The sequence below is a fragment of the Erinaceus europaeus genome, chromosome 11 (assembly GCF_950295315.1).
Source record: "Erinaceus europaeus chromosome 11, mEriEur2.1, whole genome shotgun sequence".
NCBI lineage: Eukaryota > Metazoa > Chordata > Mammalia > Eulipotyphla > Erinaceidae > Erinaceus > Erinaceus europaeus.
In genome coordinates, this window is record NC_080172.1 from 70,561,681 (window position 1) to 70,582,951 (window position 21,271).

Below are 21,271 nucleotides of genomic sequence, written 5' to 3' on the forward strand. Positions count from 1 at the left end.
TTCTTTCCTCCCTTGATTGCTCTAGAATTCTCTCTGTCAGTAGAAGTCAGTTGTAAAATATAACCCCCTGTGGTCCGGGAGGTGGTGCAAAGCACTGAGCTCTCAAGCATAAGGTCCTGAGTTCAATCCCCAGAAACATGTACCAGAGTGATGTTTGGTTCTTTCTCTCCTCCTATTTTTCTCATTAGTAAGTAAGTAAAATCTTAAATATATACATTTCTCTTTCCACTCAGTCAATGCTTAGGGAATATACTTTGATAACAAAATGCCTGATTGATTCACAAGATTATACAATACCTGGAATCATCTGTCACTTCTTCAATAAAGCCTGATTCACATCTAGGACAAATATATTCCTGTAAAAAAAAAAAAAAAAAGGAGGGGGGATTAGACCGTTAAGTAAGTAGCTACAAGATAATATGCACTGCACAAGCTGATACTGAGAAATGTTTCTACATACATGCTGACTCCCAGGATGGCTGTTCACCTTTACATTCTGGCACACAGAGAATTCCCTAAGATGCTTGCAGAATGACTTTATCCAATGAGAGCCAAGAGGGTGAAGAATGTCAAATGTTTCTTTCTTTTTAATTTGGGTTGATTTGTTTGTTTGTTTGTTTTTTTAACTGGGATGAATTCATTACATAATTTTCTCTTCAAATCTAATGAAAAGGCTCCAACAGACAATTATGTCAACAGCAGACGATTACAGTACTTATGGGTATAGAAACAGCTATTTTACACAATGTACAGGCAGGTGTCTAAATTGATCACAGCATAAATCAAATTTCAGACAAGGTTACAATTAAATTTCATAATCTTTTTTTCCCACTAGAGGCAGTACTGGTTTATGACACTCTATATGTCTTTAGAAATTGTGTATCATTTCCCCCAACAGCAACATCCCTCCTCCACAGTCCACTGCTTCTCCCTTTGTTAATGTCAGTGTAACCTCAGGTAGACACCAGAGCCTCAGGATTTGTTTTTCTTTACACTCTGCTCACTTGCTTTGTTTCTTTATATCCTATGGATGAAAAATATCACTTGCTATTTGTTCTTTCTCTGACCTATTTTTTATTACCAATTTATTCTGATTAGCAAATGAGACAATAACATCAGGCATACAATAGAAATCATCATTCAGATTACTAATAAAGCAATTCTAGGGCTGGGGAGTTCAGTATGTTAGAGTACACAGCTTAATGCCTGAGGTCCCAGGACCCTCCATTCAATCTCCAGCACCACCTTATGCCAGAACTGAACAGTGTTCTGGTCTCTCCTGCCCTCCTTTCCCAACTGCTCTCTTATCATAATATTTTTACATTAAAAATTCCATTAAAATCAGCTTCCCTTTCCTTCAGAAACATAATCATTGTTTTAAATAAAATCTATCAACTCCATTTGTACCACACCCACCCAGAGAGCAGAAGCTCTGTCATTTCCTCTCTCACCAGCACCTAGCTAAGAGTATACCCAGTAAAGAACACAGGACACAGGGTTCAAGCCCCTGCTCCCCAGCTGCAGGGGGGAAGCTTTATGAAGAGTGAAGCAGGGCTACAGGTCTCTTTGTTCCATCACTGGGGAGCCAGAGACGACCCGAACTGCCCCTGCGGCTCCAGACAGACTATGACCCACATAGTCAACGACTGCCACCTCTCCAGACTCAAAGGAGGTCTCGAAACTTTACATCAGGCTCAACCTGACGTTGTTGACTGGCTACGGAAGAAGGGCAAACGCTAGAAGAAGAAGGTCTCTTTGCCTCTCTATCTCCCCTGCCCTTCTCAATTTCTTCCTGACCTGTTCAAAAAAGAAAAAATGGCCACCAGGAACAGGCACCAAGCCCCAGTGATGACCCTAGAGGCAATTTTTGTTTTCTTTTATTTATAAATAGATAAAAAGTTTAACTGAATGTGAGACTGATTTTAGAGAATTAAACTTTAATTCTAGTCAATTGCCTAGAATTTTCTAGTTTGTTTAACTTAAAAAATGTTTGGAGATAGCATAAAAATTGGGGGTGGGGGGGTTTCATGTGTGAGGCTCTTAAGTCCCAGGTTTAGTCCCCACTAAAAGCCAGAGCTGAGCAATGGTCTAGGAAAAACAAAAAACAAACAAACAAAAATGGCCAGAAACAATTCAGTGATAATATTATATATATATAGAAGGCCTTGATTCCTGTAGAAAAGATGTAAGTATTAAAATGTTAATATGGTGGTCTGGGAGATAGCTCAGTGGATAAAGCACTGAACTCTCAAGCGTGAGGTCCTGAGTTCAAGACCCAGCAGCACATGTACCAGGGTGATATCTGGTTCTTTCCCTCTCCTCCTATCTTTTTCATTTATTAAAAAAAATGTTAATATGATGTAAAATATATTTCCGAGAATAGCTTGCTTACTTCAACTGCATGTAAGTTAGGGAATGATGTACAGCCAACAGAAATTTTAACTGTTCCCATTCTTTTTTTGTTTTTAATTTGTTATTGGATAGACAGAGAGAAACTGAGAGAGAAGGGGGAGATAGAGAGGAAGAGAGACAGAAAGACACCTGCAGACCTGCTTCACCACCTGTGAATTGACTCCCCTGCAGGTGGGGAGCTGGGGGCTTGAACCGGGATCCTAACTGGTCCTTGCATTTTGTGCCACGTGCACTTAACCCTGTTCCCATTCTTTCAACACCAACTCCTGCTTTTATCTTTTTTGCCACAGTGCAAAAAAAAAAAAAAAAAAAAAATCCCACTGCTTCTGGTGGCCTTTTTTCACTCTCTTATTTTATTTTTTAGATTTTGTTTGTTTTTGTTTTCCTTACCAACAGTTGTATGCTATTATTTATTTTAAGAATATGTCAACTTTATTTTATGGAAACCAGGAAGGTCTCAGGTGGCACCTTCCAGTTAGAAAGAGACAGAGAGGAGAGAAACCACAATGCCACCCTACCATTCAAGGAGCTTCCCCTTGGTACTACTACTATGCATGGTGCTCTCATGTGCTACCAGGGCCTCAAACTAGATCCTTACACATTCTAACAGGCGGGCCATTTCCCAGCTACCTTCTTTTCTCCCATAAAATATTTTTTTACTTGTATTAGCAAACAGGAAAAGGACACTTCAGAAGAAAGAGTAGTGTGATTCCTCAGGCTGCTTGGTACTCCTTCAGTTTACAAGCTGCAGTCAAACCTTTCTGAATAATTCTATTTTGAATACAGAGAAGATAAATTCTTTCCAAATACTCTATAAACTATTACTGACAAAAATCATAGCACAATAAACCTCCCCAGGATGGACTTTTAAAAAAAATTTTTTAGGATTTTTTAAATTTTTTAATATTATGTTTATTTATTTACTGGATAGAGACAGCCAGAAATTGAGAGGGGAGGGGAAGATAGAGAGGGAGATAGACAGACACCTGCGCCCTACTTCACCACTCATGAAGCTTTCCCCCTGCGGGTGGGGAACAGGGGCTTGAACCGGGGTCCTTTCGCACTGTAACATGCGCTCAACCAGGTGCACCACCACCTGGCCCCAAGGATGGACTATTTGTCCTGCAATCAACATTACAGGAAATGCAGAAAGCATTTTATAGTAAAAAGTCTGTAAATATGTGTTTACACTTATCAGTCACCAATTATATCTCTCCCTTTTTCTTGTCTTTTACTTATTCTACATTGCTGAGGACTCTCGTAGGTATGATACTACTGCTCAGGGACCAACTGTTTCTTTTTATGTCAGAGGAAGGCAGGGAATCTCAAACCCTATAGTGTTTCCATGTGATTCTGAGGCTTGAACCTGGGCCATACATTGTAAAAAAAAAAAAAAAAAAAAAGCACACACACGTGGCCCGGGAGGTGGCGCAGAGGTAAAGCTTTGGACTCTCAAGCATGTGGTTGTGAGTTCCATCCCCGGCAGCACATATGCCAGAGTGCCGTCTGGTTCTTTCTCTCTCCTCCTATCTTTCTTATAAATAAATTTTAAAAAAAATTTTTTAAAAAGCACACACTTGTCTCTGCACAGAAGCAAAAATCTGCCACACACAAACCCCTCACTGGCAACAGTTCTCTTCACATGAGGGAGAATGTAGTTACTTTTGAGATAAGGCTGCTCCTGGGGAGAATCTGGTTTCCCCAAATGGCAGAAAGCTTATATGCCTCTATTTTACCCACACTCTTTGGGCAACTTGCCTCCCCAGCAGACCTGACCCTTTTCCTGGAGGAGACAAAGTTGACTCAACATCCTTTGCATCACTCACTGTGGCTTAACTCACCCTTTCTTTCTTTTTAAATTTAATTTAATTAATTAATTTATTATTGGCTAGAGACAGAGATAAATTGGGGGGGGTGGGAAGAGAGAGTCCTGCAGCTCTACTTCACCATTCATGAGGTTTTCCCTGAGGTGGGGACAAGGGGCTTGAACCCTGGTCCTTGCATACTGTAGTTTGTGCACTCAACCAGGTGCGCCAACCGCCTGGCCCTCCTAACTCACCCTTCTTCTTCCCAAAGTCCTCTGCTCTCAGAAGCTACTCAAGCCCATACCTAGGGCCACATGAGTTACTCTGAATTTCTGGGTCTCTCCCATGTGTTCTGGAGACATACATGCTATTAATAGCTCATGGATGTTTATTTGCTCAGCCTCTGAAGGATCCAGTGGGACATAGGATAGTTCCTAGTCACCTCACATCTTTCATACTTTCAGTCTCAGAGCAAAGGTCTGGCATCAGAAACCTGTCTCACCTCCATTCTCTCTCTCTTTTTAAAAATGATTTTATTTATTTATACATGAAGAAGGATAGGCAGAGAGAGAGAGAGAACCAGGTATCACTCTAGTACACGTGCTGCCGCAAATTGAACTCCAGACCTCAGGCTTGAGAGTCCAACACTTTATCCACTGTGCCACCTCCTGGACCACTCACCTCCATTCTCTTCAAAGCCTGAAAAACCCAAAATAATAAATATTCTGAAGACTAGTTATAGTTCCAGTTGCAAAATTTTCTTTGTAAATGCCTGGAAGGCATTCCATTTTCTACCATCACTTTTATATTCACAAGTTACTGCTTTTCTCCAGAACTCCAGTTACATCAAGGATATCTCCAATGGATTATATTTTTTAACCAGAGCACTGTTCAGCTCTAGCCTACTGTGGGGCTAGGGAGGGAATCTGGGATCGCTGGTGCCGCAGGCATGAAAGCTGGTTGTGTAAACCACAGAAGCAGTCATTACCCGAAGAACACACTATCCAGTGAGAACTTCAATTTACAAAATCAGAAAAGACCTGTCTTTTTTTTTTTTTTTTAAAGACCTGTCTCTTAAGAGAAAGATTCACATAAAGGCAAATTCAGAGGACTTTCATTTGGAATACAATACACAACAATTATCAAGTGGCCAATTAACATTTGCTGTTCCACACAGCCTTTCTCAATAGCAAACCTGGATAATATGGTATATAGGAAGTTTTGAATTTGAGATCAGAATTCCATTCCAAATCCACACTTATTAACACACACACACACACACACACACACACACACACACACACACACACACCTTTTTAGCTCAGCTCTGGTTTATGGTGGTGCTCAGGATTGAACCTGGGACCTCAGAACCTCAGGCATGAAAGTCATTTTCCATAACCATTATGCTAACTCCCTAGCCCTAAATGAGATCTTAAGAAGTCATGTCACCCTTCTGAGATTCAATTTCTTGCTCTGGAAAACAGAAATGCTTGATTCACTGCTATTTTACTGAATAAGTTATTTGCAGAATACCTAACTACCTATGTAGTAGACATCCAACAAATATAGCTATTATAGTTATTCCAGCCTGCAATCGCTTGCTTACTATATTGGGGGGGAAAGCTACTGGAAACTTGCACCTTCACAATCCCACTGTCCCCACTGGATTTATCCCCCTTTCAGTCACAGACAGGAAAGAGATACTGTATCACCATTCCATCACTGTGAAACTTCCCTCTGTGCGTGGCGCTCCTACGTGGTGCCAGAAGCTCAAAACAGAGATCCTGTTTTGTGCTCTACTGTGTTTGCTACCTCCAATCCATCCTTATATTTATTTTATTTTATTATTTATCTTTATAGAGACAGAAAAAAGGGGAAGGAAGAGTGGTAGAGAGACATCTGCAGCACTACTCCACCACTTAATGAAGCTTCCCCTCTGCAGGTGGGAACGGGACATGTGGACTGAGTCCTCGCATAGTATTAGTGCGCTCTACCAAGTCAACCGCTGCCTGGCCCCATCCCTCCTTATATTTCAAAGCATCAACTATCACAAAATGTGAGGTCTTAGCAGGACAATGAGACAAAACCTATTTATATTAAGTTCTATAAAGCAAAACTAACACATCCTTGAACTTTATGTGTATCTGTATACAGAATTTATTCAGCATATCAAATATAACAAAGCCTTCCCATTTATTTTCAACTTCCAACACTCTAGATCCTCACTAACAGTCTAGATTTCTTTTGCTTAATCTTCTCAATAACAAGATTATTTTCTGTCTCATCTGCAAATCAAAATCTAAGACCACATTATTGTTAGTCACATCCTCTTTATTCATATTCTCCTTGATTACAACATAGCAAAACCACTTAGAAACTCCTAATTAAAAGGATTAGGAGCATGAACTGTTTGAAACACATCACATTTCCAAGGCCAGAATCCACCACACATCAACAGGAAAGTTGACTTTCCTGCCAACTCACATCCATAAATCAAATATCTTACCTTTTGCTAAAATTCTGTTTATCCCTTTACAAGTGATCCTTCTTTTCAAAAACACAATGAACCCCAAAGTAAAGATAATGAAACTTGAGTTCTGTCCCCAGTTCCACCATGACATTAACAGTTTTGTGAAGATGTGTTTCTCCATCTGTAAAGCCTAGAACACAAATGCTGTTCACACTTGCTTGGCTCTCCCAAATCGCCTACAAGAAAACAAGAATCAGCTGGCTCATTCACGGTACCAACAGCCGAAAAGGAAAAGACAGCTCACCTGGAAAGGTACGGCTCTGCCATGTTCACAACCCAGGTTTGATCCCCTTTCACTCCACCACACCCCCTGCACACACACTATAAGGGGAGTACTACGGTACTTGAGGGGCCTTCAGTACTGTGGCCTCTCTCTCTAAAAAGTCAGCCTAAAGAGTAAAACCTGAGATGACAGAGGGGTAGAATTGAAAAAAAAAAAAAATACATATGTTCTTTAAAAAAAGAGAGAAGGGAAGTGAGAAAAGGAGAGAGAAAGAAAGAGATTTATCGACGTAAACAGTGAAATAGCTCACTTGGATAGTGCATTGCTTTGCCATGCGCATGGCCAGGTTCAAGCCCAGCTCCCACTGCATGGAAGGAAGCTCCAGTGCTATGATCTCTTCAAGCTCTTTGCCTCTGTATCTATCGGGGGGGGGGGGGGCGAAAAAGAAAAATCATTTATTGAGGCTAAGAAATAGCTCAACCAGCAGGAGTCAGGCGGTAGCGCAGAGGGGTAAGTGCATGTGGCGCAAAGTACAAGGACCAGCATAAAGATCCCAGTTCGAGCCCCCGGCTCCCCACCTGGAGGGGAGTCGCTTCACAAGTGGTAAAACAGGTCTGCAGGTGTCTGTCTTTCCCCCTCTGTCTTCTCCACCTCTCTCCATTTCTCTCTGTCCTATCCAACAATAACACTAATAACTACAACAATAAAAAACAACAAAAGGGAATAAGTAAATAAATAAATTTAAAAAAAAAGAAATAGTTCAACCAGGGGTAGGGGTAGATAGCATAATAGTTATACAAAGAGACTCTTGTGCCTAAGGCTCCAGAGTCCCAGGTTCAATCCCTTACCCCACCATAAGCCAAAGTTGAGCAGTGCTCTGGTAGAAGAGTACACACTTCATCATGCTCAAAGAACCAGGTTCGAGCTCTGGTCCACTACATGGGAGCATAATGAAGCAGTGCTGAGGCATCTCTCTTGCCTTTTTCCCCTCTCTCACTCACCCTCTATTTGAGAGAGAGAGAGAGAGAGAGAGAGAGAGGAAGGAAAGAAGGAAGAAAAAGGGAGGGAAGGTGGGAGGGAGAGAGAGAGAAAGAAAGAAAGAGGAAAGGAAAGAAAAGAAAAAAAGAAAAGAAAGAGAAATCCTACTGGGAGCAGTCACAAGCCCCTATGAAAACTGGCAGCAAGAAAAAACTTAATAGATTTTTTTAAATATTTATTTTTTATGAAAGCCAGAGAACCATTTAACTGGAACCTTGAACATGCAATAAATGCAACCTCCCATGCCACTGAGTTCAAGAAATCTTAAACTATTCACCCCATGACTAATAAAAGGTTTTTTTTTTTGCAAAAAAAAAAAAAATCCACAACATAAACGTACACCTAAACAATCTGCTATGTCAAGAGCTGTGACTCAGTTCCAGATCAGTAAAACTGTCCTGATTTATGGTCTCCCTCCCTATGAATAGTAACATTCATGATCTTCATTTTGTAATTTCATTCCAGGCCATGACTGAACTTTGACTTTATCAGAAAATCCAAACAGCAATCTATAATCAACCAACCTGCTCTAACTCATTGTGTAACAAGAAAATCAAGTCATGAGACAAAGCATTATTTGAAACAATGCTTGATCAGATGAACAATAAGCCAAATTTTGTAAGGAAAAAAAGGTAACAGACTAAACTACAAGAACTATCAGAGGCTAACTTCACCTAACATATAAGCAGAACAGTTTTATAGTTCTCTCTGTTCACATCAAAGGCAACAAGAAGGGCAACAACCCAATGGCACAGATATAAAATAATAAGTGATAGGGTGGGGTTAGGTAGCATAATAGTTATGTAAAGAGATGCTCATACCTGAGACTCCAAAGTCCCAGATTCAATCCCCCACACTACCATAAGCTAGAGCTGGTCAGTGCTTTAGTAAATAAATAAATAAATAAATAAATGATAAGTGATACAAAATGTCATGTTCAGCTCTGGTGTGTTATATCAGTTTGAAATTTTACCTTCTTAAATTTAGCTTATAGAATCTGTTACCTCAAGTGGCAGAATCTTCTTACACAAAATGAAGATGCTCATTCATTGACAACATTCACTGAGCAAATATGTATGTACGTATGTGTATTGGGGTGTAAATGCCAGTTGGTGGTGTACCTGGCTGAGCATACACACATTACAGTGCACATGGATCCAAGGTTCAAGCCACCAGTCCCCACCTGCAGTGAAAAGCTTCATGGGTGGAAAAGCAATGATGTAGGTGTCACTCTCCCTTTCCATCTCCCTGCCTGAATTTCTGTCTCTATCCAAATTAAATAAAATATGTACTTATTTATGAAAGAGAGGACAGAACCAGAGGACCACTTTGGTACAGGCTATGCCATGGATCAAACTCTGGACCTCATGCCTGAAAGTCCAATGCTTTCTCCACTGCATCACCTTCCGGGTTTCCACAAATACATTCTAAACTTTATGTTCCAAGTGCTATGTAGAAAGAAAAACAAGTTGGTGGAGAAAGAAAAATAATCTGGGATTGCTCTCTGTGCTACAGGACAGGGTCACTGTGGAAAATAGGTGTCACCTGCACTACACCCACCAGTAAGTAGTCAGAGCAGCCAAAGCTGAAGGAAGTGGATGACTGGTTGAGGGAGCAGCTGTCTGGAAGAATGCAGGATCTACTACAAAGCAGAGTCCTAATGGCAAACATCTTCATTCATTCCTATTTCTTTGCAGACTTGCCAAAAACTAAAGTACCAATGACCATAACTGGAGTCACCACTGGAGGTTCTGGGCCCAGCTTCTTCAGCTTCCCCAAATGGAATCCCCACTATGAGTGTGAACTGTGTATCCTGAGTCTGGTATGGCAGAATGCTGACCCTTTTAGGGCATTCTGCAAAGGTATCAGGAAACATCTATCTGTAGTGAGGGCATGAACTCATTCATGTCCAGGGAGGTTGTGTGTATGGAGCAGAATCCACATCTAAGTGCAGTCTCAGGTTCTGCTGGCTCACCTTTTATTTTTTGTTTTTTAACCAGAGCACAGCTCAGCTCAGCTCATCTCAGTTCAGGTTTATGGTGGTACAGGGGATTGAACCTGGGACCTCAGAGCCTAAGACAGGAAAATCATCTGCATAACCATTATGCTAGCTCTCTTGACTCATCCTTTACACGTACTGGTCAATTGATTTTCTCTTACCATCCGCCAACACCCTCATATACTACTATTTGCACAAACTCAATGCCACTGGTAAATTAAAAAACAAAAAGGAGTGACAGGATTAAAGGTTACTGAAATCACGAAGTATATAGTTTAATAAAAGGAGGAGGGAGAGACACATAAAACAAACTCCTCTGAATACTGTAGTTCTAGGTTCTTGGCCACAAATGAGAGCTAACAATACTTCAGAATCACAAGCGCGATGAATCTGAGATCAGAAACAAATCAGCCTGATATTGTTGAGTAAGCTGCTTCATCAATGAAGTGGAGCCTGAAACACTGTTAAGTTTTCAACAAGTTATAGAATCATAAATTTCCCTGAGCAATTTGAGTGTGTGTGTGTGTGTGTGTGTGTGTGTGTGTGTGTGTGTGTTTAATGTGGTTGAGGGGGGGATTTAAACAGAGTATGTACTGAGCCACCTCCATAGATAAGAAAAAAAAGATTTTTTTTTTTTTAAATTCCAGAACACTGCTCAGCTCTGGCTCATGGTAGTGCAGAGGACTGAAGTTGGGTCCTTGGGGCCTCAGGCATAGTAATACTGTGTTCTAACAAGCTAAGCTATCCCACTCCTCATTTTTTTTTCCCACCAGAGTCACTGCTGGGGCTTGTGCCTCCACCATGAGTCCACTGCTCCTGGAAGCCTTCTCTCTCTGTCTCTCTTTTATTGGATAGGACAGAGAGAAATTCAGAGGCAGGGGAAATAGAAAGACACCTGCAGATCTGCTTTACCACTTGTGAATCGTCTGCACTGCAGGTGGGTGTGGGAGGTGGAGGCTCAAACTAGGTCCTGTGCATGGTCCTATGTGTGCTTAAGCAGGTGCACCACTGCCCAGCCCCCTCATTTTAACTTTCTTAATGAAAAAGATGTGTACAATGCTCTACTCCACCATCCACAGAGCTCCCTTTTTTCTTCCATTGCTTCTCTCCTCCCACCCCGCATCTTTGTTGCTCTCATGTGGTAGCAGGGATCAAGCCCAGGACTTCATGCATGTAGGGCACATGCCCTACCAAAAAGATCTAGAAAAGTCATGTTTCTTCACTGAGTGATCTTTCAGACTATTAATATCCTTATTCTGTGTCAGAACAGTGGTAGAATGGAGCCAGGAGACTTAGTATGCAGCATTTTCGTGTGACTCTGAGCTCCTCATAAATCTCCTGACACACAGTTTCAGAAACACTTATTGATGCGGCCCAAGAGGTGGCATAGTTGAAAACTGTTGGACTCTCAAACATGAAATCCTGAGTTTAGTTGTTGGGTAGAATGCCAGCTCCCCCTGGCTTCTGCTTAACCAAGCACCTTATGCCTCTATAGGGATTGGGTTTGATCCCATTCAAAGCGGTCTATTTACATAAATCACTTTTACATTTACATAAATAAAGCACCTAACTCCCTCCAGGGCATTAGTGGTTTAGTGGTAGAATTCTTGCCTGCTCCGCCCCCTCTCCTTGTCACACCCTGATCCTCTCCTTGTCATACCCTGATTTTCACCAGTCACTTTTCTCTCCACCCTCTCTATGTCACATCCTGTTTCCACCCTACTTGGCAAGTATATATAAAGACAGCATTGTGAGTTTTAGGGTACTTGAGTTTAGCTTAGCTCGGCTTAGATTGTGCTGCGTCCTGCATGAATAAAGAGATACTGCCTACAGCTCAACCATGAGTCCCTGGTCGTCTGTTACCCGCCCGTGAAGCCAGCCCGGCGAAAACAACCTAGCCCGGCGAAAACAACATTTAGTTCCCAGCATCACATGTGCCAGAGTGCTGTGCTGGTTCTCTCTCTCCAATCCTCTCTTTAGCAAACATTTTTAAGAACTGATTTAGGTAATTGATTTCCTGCTGCTTTTATGTATTGCTAAACACAAGCCAATTTCAAAGTGTAACACTTCACAAATACAGAGTGTGGATGTGTCTCTTCAACGGAAATATCCAGACTCAATTACACTCAGAAATACACTAGGATACTTTCACAGTGCCAGCGCCGTTGGATAAGACAGATCGTATGTTACAATGCTAAACTTACAAAAAGCCCTGGGAACTCTCAGTCATATGTATGTTAATGTTGGTTGTATGTGAAAACCGAGACTAATATAATATTAAAAACAAGTGTCTCTCAAAAAATATATATCAATATATTTGATGCTGTGCTTGGGTGGGCATCACTGGGGCTCTATCTCCTAGTGGATTCTTTTATCCTTGTTCTCTTAAGACAGTGGGATGAAGGACAGTCAGGGGAAGAACAAGGGAAACAGACACCAAGACTGAGAGCACAGCACCACTCCACCACTTGTGAAGATTAACCATGCAGGAGCTCCCATGGAGCGGTCAGGGATTCGATTCTGGGTCCTCATATAAGGTCAAGTGTAAGTTCTATTAAGAAGCTGTCTCTAGCCTTCAGGCCCACCCAGCCCCACTCCACACACAGAGAATTTCAGTATAAGGTCGAAATGTTTAGGAAATTAAATGCATTTATGATTTTCACTTGTTAATATCACTTTCAACATTTTTAAAATCCAAAACATGCAAATGAAGATCATAGTTGAAGGGCCAAAAATATAGTCCACCTAGACAGTTTAACTGTTTTGCCATGTGTATGAGCCAGGTCCAAATCTAGCACCTCTACATTGGAAGAAGCTTAGGTGTTGTGGTATTTTTCCTTCTTTCCTTCAGTTTCTGTTTGAAAAAAGAAGGTTCAGAACAGTGAAGTCCCACCACCAACGAAAAACATAAAAAAGTAGTGAAAGCTAATTTCCTGAATTAATCTCTTTCATACTATTAGACAAAAATAAACTTACCATTGGAGTTTTCATATAATTTGCAATCATAATATCAGTAGCTTTTTCATACCAACAGGTTTTATGTACAAAATTTCCACTCTTTAGCCTAACTTTACTAAAATTCTAAAGCTTTTAAGTATTTAGAAGATCATATAAGGCCAGAACCAAAGCATTAAAGTTTCCTCCAATGCAGTACAGACCAGGTTCAAACCTGGATCTCAAAGTTGGCAAGTAACTAGAGCTATAAATGAAAGGGAAGCAACAGCTTAATAAGTATATGTGAAAATAAAGCACTGTCACTCAAATTACAGGAGATCCACTAGGATAAGCTAAGTTTCATTCAACAAACCCAGCTACAAAGGATTTCTAAAATAACTGCTGGAAAAGTCAATCAGCTGTTCATTTGAAAGGCAGGTAACAATGGAGGCTCTCCTACTTCTAAGCTTTCATCATAGAAACAAAGTCATATTCAAAGACAAGAGGCTCAACTTTGCTATTTATTCACTGATGATCAGTGAGTCATCAGACGACTGCTCTGATCCCACCTTTTGTTCATCAGTTTACAGATCTGTACTGTTTTAAGATGTGTTGTAGGGTGCCAGGCGGTGGTGCGCCAGGTTAAGCACACATAGTAGGAAGCGCAAAGACCTATGCAAGGATCCCGGTTCACACCTCCGGCTCCCTACCTGCAGGGGGGTTGCTTCATAGGTGGTGAAGCAGGTCTGCAGGTGTCTATCTTTCTCCCTCTCTACCTTCCCCTCCCCTCTCAATTTCTCTCTGTCCTATAAAATAAAATAAAATAAAATAATTGAAAAAATGGCCTCCAAGAGCAATGGATTCGTAGTGCAGGCACCAAGTCCCAGCGATAACCCTGGAGACAAAATAAATAATAAAAAATAAAGTACTACCTGGAAATACTGAATAGCAAGCAAAAGGAAAAGAATAAATGATAAAATGGGAAAAGATTTTCCTGTAGAATTAGAAGGTATTTTCAGGGAGGACAAAAGAATTATCTGTGGGACTCTATGAGCTGAAGCACAAGGTCCCGAACTCAATCTGGTATTGCGTACGCCAGAGTGATGCCCTGGTGTTTCATGTGTACACCCACCCACACTTTCCCTCTCCGCCTTTATGTTAACAAATAAACCTTAAAGAGAGAGAGTGCAGGAGATGGCACAGGGGCTTATGTGTTGGACTGCCAAGCATAAGGTCTTGGGTTCAACCTTCAGCATCACATATGCCAGTTATGCTCTGGTTCTTTGTCATTAATGAATATGCACATATTTAAAAAGAGAGGAAGACACACACAGAGAGGGAAAGACACCCAGTACCAAAGCTTCTTCCAATGCAGTGGGGGAAGCTTCAAATTTAAATCTTGCACATGGCAAAGTGGGCACACTATGCTACTAACATCTAATGGGCAGAGAAAACAAAATATTACACTTGCAATGCTTCTGTTCTCGACTTTTATGTGGCTAGAGAAAGAAAGGAAAGAAAGAAAGAAAGAAAGAAAGAAAGAAAGAAAGAAAGAAAGAAAGAAAGGAGAAAGAAAGGCAGAGAATTTAGGGTAGGGGTAGAAAACATAATGGTTATGCCAAGAGACTCTCATGCCTGAGTCTCTGAAGTCATAGGTTCAATACCCTGCACCACCATAAGCCAGAGTTGATCAGTGCTTTGGTAAAATAATAATAATAAAATAAAAATATATAATAACAGTCTGCGTTAATTGTTCAGCAGATAAGGGAACAGTTTTTCATAAATTGTGTTCTTCATTTTAATTTACCCTCTATCTTACAAATAAAAAATTAATTTTTGACTGTATGTGCAAGAATGATAAAAAGGAGAGAGAGAGAACCTAAGTATGACTGACACATGCAATTCAGGGCACAGAACTCAGGACACTATGCTTGAGAGTCCAGTCAGTACTTTGCCAACTGTACTACCTTTTTTTGGTAATCTTTTGAGAATGCAAATTCTAAGCATAGAGAAAAATAAACATAATGAAACTTTAACTGGACGATGGTTCTCTAGGATTAAAGTCAATTTAAATCGGCACATCAAAATTTGTGGAAGGTGACGAGTACTAGATACCTGGTCTACTAAGAAGTTTCCTGTGAAATCTGGCAAACTCGTGAAATGTATTGTTATGTGGAAAACTGGGAAATGTTATGCATGTACTAGCTATTGTACTTACTGTTGACTATAAAACATGAATTCCCTAATGAAGAAGTAAAAATAAAAATCCTCTAAAATCTAACCTAAACTACGTGTGAAGCTGTAAGGACAATCAAACTTACTTCTACTATGACAAAGGCCACATATCTCTAAAAGGTTTACTCACCCTTTTTTCTTTTATAACACACTACTAGGGCCTCAGATATGTTTACTATTAATACTGAGCAGTCCTCCCTGAACCAATTTTTCCATTCTTGTGGAGGGGGGCAAGGGTGTTACAAAGAAACAGAAGAGACATCACAAGGTGTTCTGCCATCTATGGTACTCCCTTGTGGAGCTGGGGCTTGAACCCAGAGACTCCTGTATGGTAAGGTGCATGCTTTAAAGAGTGAGCTATCTCCCAGCCCAGGATCACACATTCTGACCTTCTACTCCAAGACTACATAGCTCCATTTCTTTGAATGCCACTCAAGCCTCCAATAACTAGGTGCTTCTCTCTATCATGTTTCAGTAGGATACTAAGTTAAACACATTGGTCAAATGTCAGCTCCAGTCACAGGAAGAAGTATTAGAACAAGAAGTGACAGCTTTAATTCACTCTTTCCACCAAGAATTTGAAGAAATTAATAAAAGTTTAAGCACAGAATCATCTGACCTTAAGGAACTGCTAAGAGCTTATAAAAGAAACACAAAATAAAATCTCATGAGCTAAAGAAAAACTAAAAGTTAGGCATACTGTCTGCTTCTCCTTTTGGTTTCAAACTGGATTTTCCAGCTGTCTTACTAAGTTACTTGCAGTGCTACTACCTCAATTAATTCCCAACTGACAAAAATGTGAATACTTTTCTCTTAGAAGTTGCCCTACAGTGTGTAACTTGAGAGGAGTGATCCAATTCCTTTGCTTTCTATAGCCACAAGGAAAGAAAGTGACCCCAACAGATACTACTATAATGGAATAGCAGCTGCTAACTACTTTCTAAACAACCCTTCCCATCAGGGCCTTGGCTAAAATTATATGGTCTCAATTATCTTACTGAAAATTCTCATCAGAATTCCAAAATTAGAAACCAATGTTAGCAACCGGGGAAACAGCTCAACTAGTAGAGCATCAGACTTGCAATGCCTGATGATCCCAGTACGTGCTCTGGTTTCTCTTTCCCAAACTCTCATGTGTAACAGCAAAAAAAATAAAGTAAAATAGAGAAGGAAGGAAGGAAGGGAGGAAGGAATGAAGGAAGGAAAAAGAGAAGGGAAGAGGAAAAAAGTAAGGCATACAGAAAGACTGCATGAGGAAGGAAGCCAGTGAGACAGCTCTCCGGGGAGGGTGCCTGTTTTGCCATGAGACCTCAGTACACATAGTAAAACAGCACTGGGGGAAAGCTATGCTGTTTTTCTCCCTCTCCTATATGAAAAAGTTGGCCTGGAGCAGTGAAAGCCTAATGACGAGATAGATAGAGAGAGAGAGAGAGAGACAGAGAGAAGATATCATATATGAGAACAAAACTTAAATCATCACAGGAAAAAAAAAAAAAAAAAAGACAGTGACAGGTAGTTAGTTCCTTTACTTCTCTGAGACGCCAAGGTTCCTTCCTCAGTCTAGGCACTCCTAGTACTGTGGGCCTGGCAATTTCCAGCTTCTAGCTTCTGCCTGAAGGTAACACTCCAATATTAGCTTCTTTCTCTCTAATCTTCACCCACTGTTCAGTTAAAAAAAAAAAAAAAACTCTCTTGCTCCCCCAATCCCATTTGGGGTCCAATAATTGGGGGGTGGGGCTCCCTATGCATCCTATCAAATTTAGCAGCATCCTCGGTCACCACCCACTAGACAACAGAAACAAGTCTCTGCCTCACCCAGCTGTGACAACCAAAAACATCCACAGACAATGCTGACTTCCTGGGGAACAAATCTGCCCCCAGCCAAGAAACACAGCTCTACACTCTCTCTTTTACTGCTCTTTTTGAGGCTGTGGAGGGATAAAAGAGAAGTCTCCTTCTAATTTGGCCAGAGAATAAGAAGCCATCCATAACTTTCTGTCCCCTTTTAATAAGATGGCTACCTGAAAGACCTCTGCATCCTCTCCCAGAACATAAAGGTCACAAAAATCCAAGTGGACATTAAAAAGCAGGTAGTATTAACACCCAGTCACTACTTCCTCCCAATGCAAGGAACTTCATCTGTAGTGAATTTAATGGTGTGGGTTTTGTTTTCTGTTCCTCCTCATACTGAAAAAGTCCCAGATTTCCCCCAATAAACAATTCTTCAATTCACCATAATTTCAAGACAAGAACTAGCCTTCTACCCATTCAAATACAGGTTTTCATTTCTAGGCTCCTGTAGAGAACATACTGACACTGTGTGTTCAAACTACACATGGTAGCACTTACATATTGTACACTGAAGCTGTTTACATAAAGATCTGACCACACTAAAGCCACTACTTTCTAAATATAAGTATTGGGTACCCAAGTCATCAAAATCATTTCTTTATCCAAGAAATATTTTTAAAGGTTCTATTCATTTATCGATATGAGAACAAAAGCATCACTTTGGCACATGCGATGTCAGGGACTAAGCTTAGGATCTTATGCTTCAAAGTCCAACCCTCTAGCTACTGCACCACCCCCCAAGATTCATGAGATAGTAAAGAGCTGAGCACCACTCCATTATATGCAGTGCTAAGAATCAAACTGGGGCCTCATTCATGCAAGGAAGGTGCTCCGCCCTCTGAGCCACTTCACTAGCCACATATTCAAGAAACTTTTTTTTCCACTCTGACATAAATGTTATTGAGGGACAAACCTGGGATGTCATGCTCACATGTCCCATGGCTCAAGAATCAGGTGATAAGCAGGGCCTAGGAGACAAGTCAGCTGATAGAGTACATACATTTTACCATGAATGAGGCCCTAGGTTTGAACCCTAGCATAACATGGGAGTTTCAGGGAGTAGCAGTGCAGTGATGGCACAGCTGAGTTTGAATTCCAGCACCACATGAAAGTACCACAATGCTGGAGAGGGCTCCAGTGTTGTGTGCACAAGCATGCACCTGCTTGTGTGCGAGCTCTCTGTCTCTCTCTCTCATCAGAAATGAAAAGTCAAGCCTATGAATGGTGAAACAGTGCATGGGTGAAGCTCTGGTGTGTACTGCCCCACCCCCCATTTCTCAAAAAGCCCACTTTTCAACTACTTCTATTATGAGGTAGTTAGAGTTCTGTATTAGAACCATTATAAGTATAGTACAATAATAGTGATTTTCAGAGCATTAAGCACTCTACCAGATAGCATCACTTAATGATAAGGGTGGCATTTTCTTAGACCACAGGAGGTGAACTAATAAGGAAATGTGAGAGGGAGAAGATCCTGCTAGCCCCTTCAGACTGAGCCTCACAAGTAAGAAGTCCTTAATTAGGCTGGTGTCTAGTCAAGATTTAAATATACTGTTTCCCATAAAACACTTAAGAACCACCCAAGTCTCATCAATATGAAAGCAGTTTACTCTCAATAGGACTTACAAAGGCTCTATAGGATTGAACCTCATAAGGTAATATTCCCTGACCTTAATTTAACAGGGAAAAGGCAGTGTGGGCATGGAACAACACCTTTACATTCCATGGCAACCCTCAGTGTCACCCAGCCAGTCCTCAGTGTAGCAGAGTAACTCCCTGAGTCTGGCTTTGCCTGAGGTGAGGTGAGGCAGAAGCTTCTACTTAATACATGTGATCAAGAAATCCTATGGCTTCAGACCATACAACTGAAATCTCTTATTTTAAAGTCCAAGCACTCAGTGAATTGTACTAAAATTATTTTCGCTGTAAATAGGAAAACACCTTTAAGAGGAAAAATCTAAGTCCCCTAGGATGGAGACTTTAGGGAAGTCTATCACTGAATGGTATCACTGAGCATTTTTTCATCCTAAAATTCCCTTAGAGACTTACTTCTTAGTATCTTCTTTCTAAATGAATCGTTTGTCCTTGTATCTCAAGAAGATTCAAACCAAAGACACACAAAGATACAATACACACAAAATGATAAAATGGATAGATCAGTATTAGCAATATGAAGTCCTACTTCACCAAATTAAATTAATTCAACTGACATGATTTACATAGATAGCATGAAGCATAGCCCAATCTCTTCTGGAAGTTATCAAAATTATTTCCTTTAATAAAGACTCTTTTTTTTTAGTATTTATTTATTTATTCCCTTTTGTTGCCCTTTTTATTGTTGTAGTTATTGTTGTTGTTACTGATGTCGTTGTTGTATAGGACAGAGAGAAATGGAGAGAGGAGGGTAAGACAGAGAGGGGGAGAGAAAGACACCTGCAGACCTGCTTCACCGCTTGTGTAGCGACTTCCCTGCAGGTGGGGAGCCAGGGGCTTGAACCAGGATTCTTGCCGGTCCTTGTACTTTGCGCCACATGCGCTTAACCCGCTGCGCTACCGCCCTGAACCTCTTAATAAAGACATTAAAGTTATCAGGTTTCATGTACCTTTCAGAGCAGTAGAGCTGACAGAAGAAACAAAAGCCCATGACTGGGTGACTTCAGGGATAACTGTGGGCAAGCTTTTGCTATCACCTGAACACACTTCCAATTCTACCAAGAATGGCTTTATTCTAGAGATTGGGGAGGGGAGAGGAAACACAAGTTATAAGACCTTGCACCAGAGTGAGGATATAGCACAATGGTAGCACACGGGACTTGAATTCTAAAGGCCCCAGCTTTGATTGCTGGCATCACCAACAGTCTAAGTGCTCTCTTCAGGGGATGAGAAAACCTTGCAAACTACTCCCACTTACCACAATTATGCTTCTGGTATGTATGTGGCAAATAAAACTGCAAAAGATAGCTCTGAAATGGTCTTTCTCACGGACTGCGTGAAGAGACTCACCTAGCAATAGCTTATTAAAAGCTAATGTAGGGGTCCGGGAGGTGGTGCAGTGGCTAAGGAACTAGACTCTCAAGCATGAGGTCCTGAGTTCAATCCCCAGCAGCACATGTACCAGAGTGTTATCTGGCTCTTTCTTTCTCTCCTCCTATCTTTCTCATTAATAAATAAAATCTTTTTAAAAGATAAATAAAAAAATAAAATAAGCTAATGTAAGCAGCCCAGGAGGTGGCACAGTGGATAGAGCACTTGACTCTTAAACATGAGGTCCCAGGTTCAATCTTTAGAACTGCATGTTGCCAGAGTGATGCTCTGGTTCTCTCTCCTTCTCTCCTTAATAAATCAGAGGGGCAGGGGAGGGAGGGAGAGAATATAAAAATTCACTGTTCGTGGTCCAGGAGGTAGCACAGTGAATAAAGTGTTGGGACTCTCAAGCATGGGGTCCTGAGTTCAATCCCCAGCAGCACATGTACCAGAGTGATAATCTGGTTCTTTCTCTCTCTCCTCCTATCCCTCTCATTAATAAATACATATTTATTTTAAAAAAACCTCAATGTTCATTTTATTTATTTATTTATTTTTACCAGAGCACTGCCCAGCTCAGTTCATGGTGGAAGGGGGACTGAACCTGGGAATTTGGGAGTCTTAAGCATGAGAGTCTCTTTGTATAACCATTATGCTATCTACCCTCGTCCAAATGCAGTGTTCAGTATTCATGTTTGGCAAAGACAGGAGTGGGTACCCTTAAAGTCAAGACAAAGAAAACCTTTATTTAAGACAAGCTGGGTCCAGCTCTTCACAGAAAGTCATTCACATTTCCCAGAGCATCTGTCCAGTTCAAGAAACAGTACACACCTACTGACTGCTGGGTGCTTACAATGAGAGAATCTCAGTTTATAGAAAAAAAATATACTTGAAAAAAATTTCTCTAGAGGACTGGAGATTACTCATACAGAAGAGCACATAGATAGCATAATGGCTATGCAAAAAAAAAAAAAAAGCCTCATGCCTGAGGCTCCATCAAGTCCCATCCCCCAGCACCACCATAAACCAGAGCTGAATGTGCTCTGGTAAAAAAAAAAAAAGTACATATATATATATATGTATACATATATATATTAAAAAAATGATCAGGAGAGGTGAGGCAATAGTGTTCAACAGAACAACACATTCATCATGTCACTGTTTACACATAAGCTGGCTGAATTCCAGATTCCCTCTCCAGAATAAGAAAGTTTTGGAGA

The 21,271-nt window shown here is 40.8% G+C and overlaps 2 protein-coding genes across 3 annotated transcripts in view; one reads left to right on the forward strand and one right to left on the reverse strand.

Annotated features, from left to right (window-relative positions):
* The window catches only part of GPR89A (G protein-coupled receptor 89A), a 327,321-nt gene that overhangs the window by 170,234 nt on the left and 135,816 nt on the right, over window positions 1-21,271 (forward strand). The window lies entirely within an intron of this gene.
* RNF115 (ring finger protein 115) overlaps window positions 1-21,271 on the reverse strand; it is a 64,272-nt gene that overhangs the window by 41,408 nt on the left and 1,593 nt on the right. For both annotated transcript variants that reach the window (XM_007528666.3, XM_060202010.1), the window contains exon 2: window positions 298-356. In XM_007528666.3, the coding sequence (XP_007528728.1) occupies window positions 298-356 (59 nt within the window). The remainder of the gene's footprint in view (window positions 1-297; window positions 357-21,271) is intronic.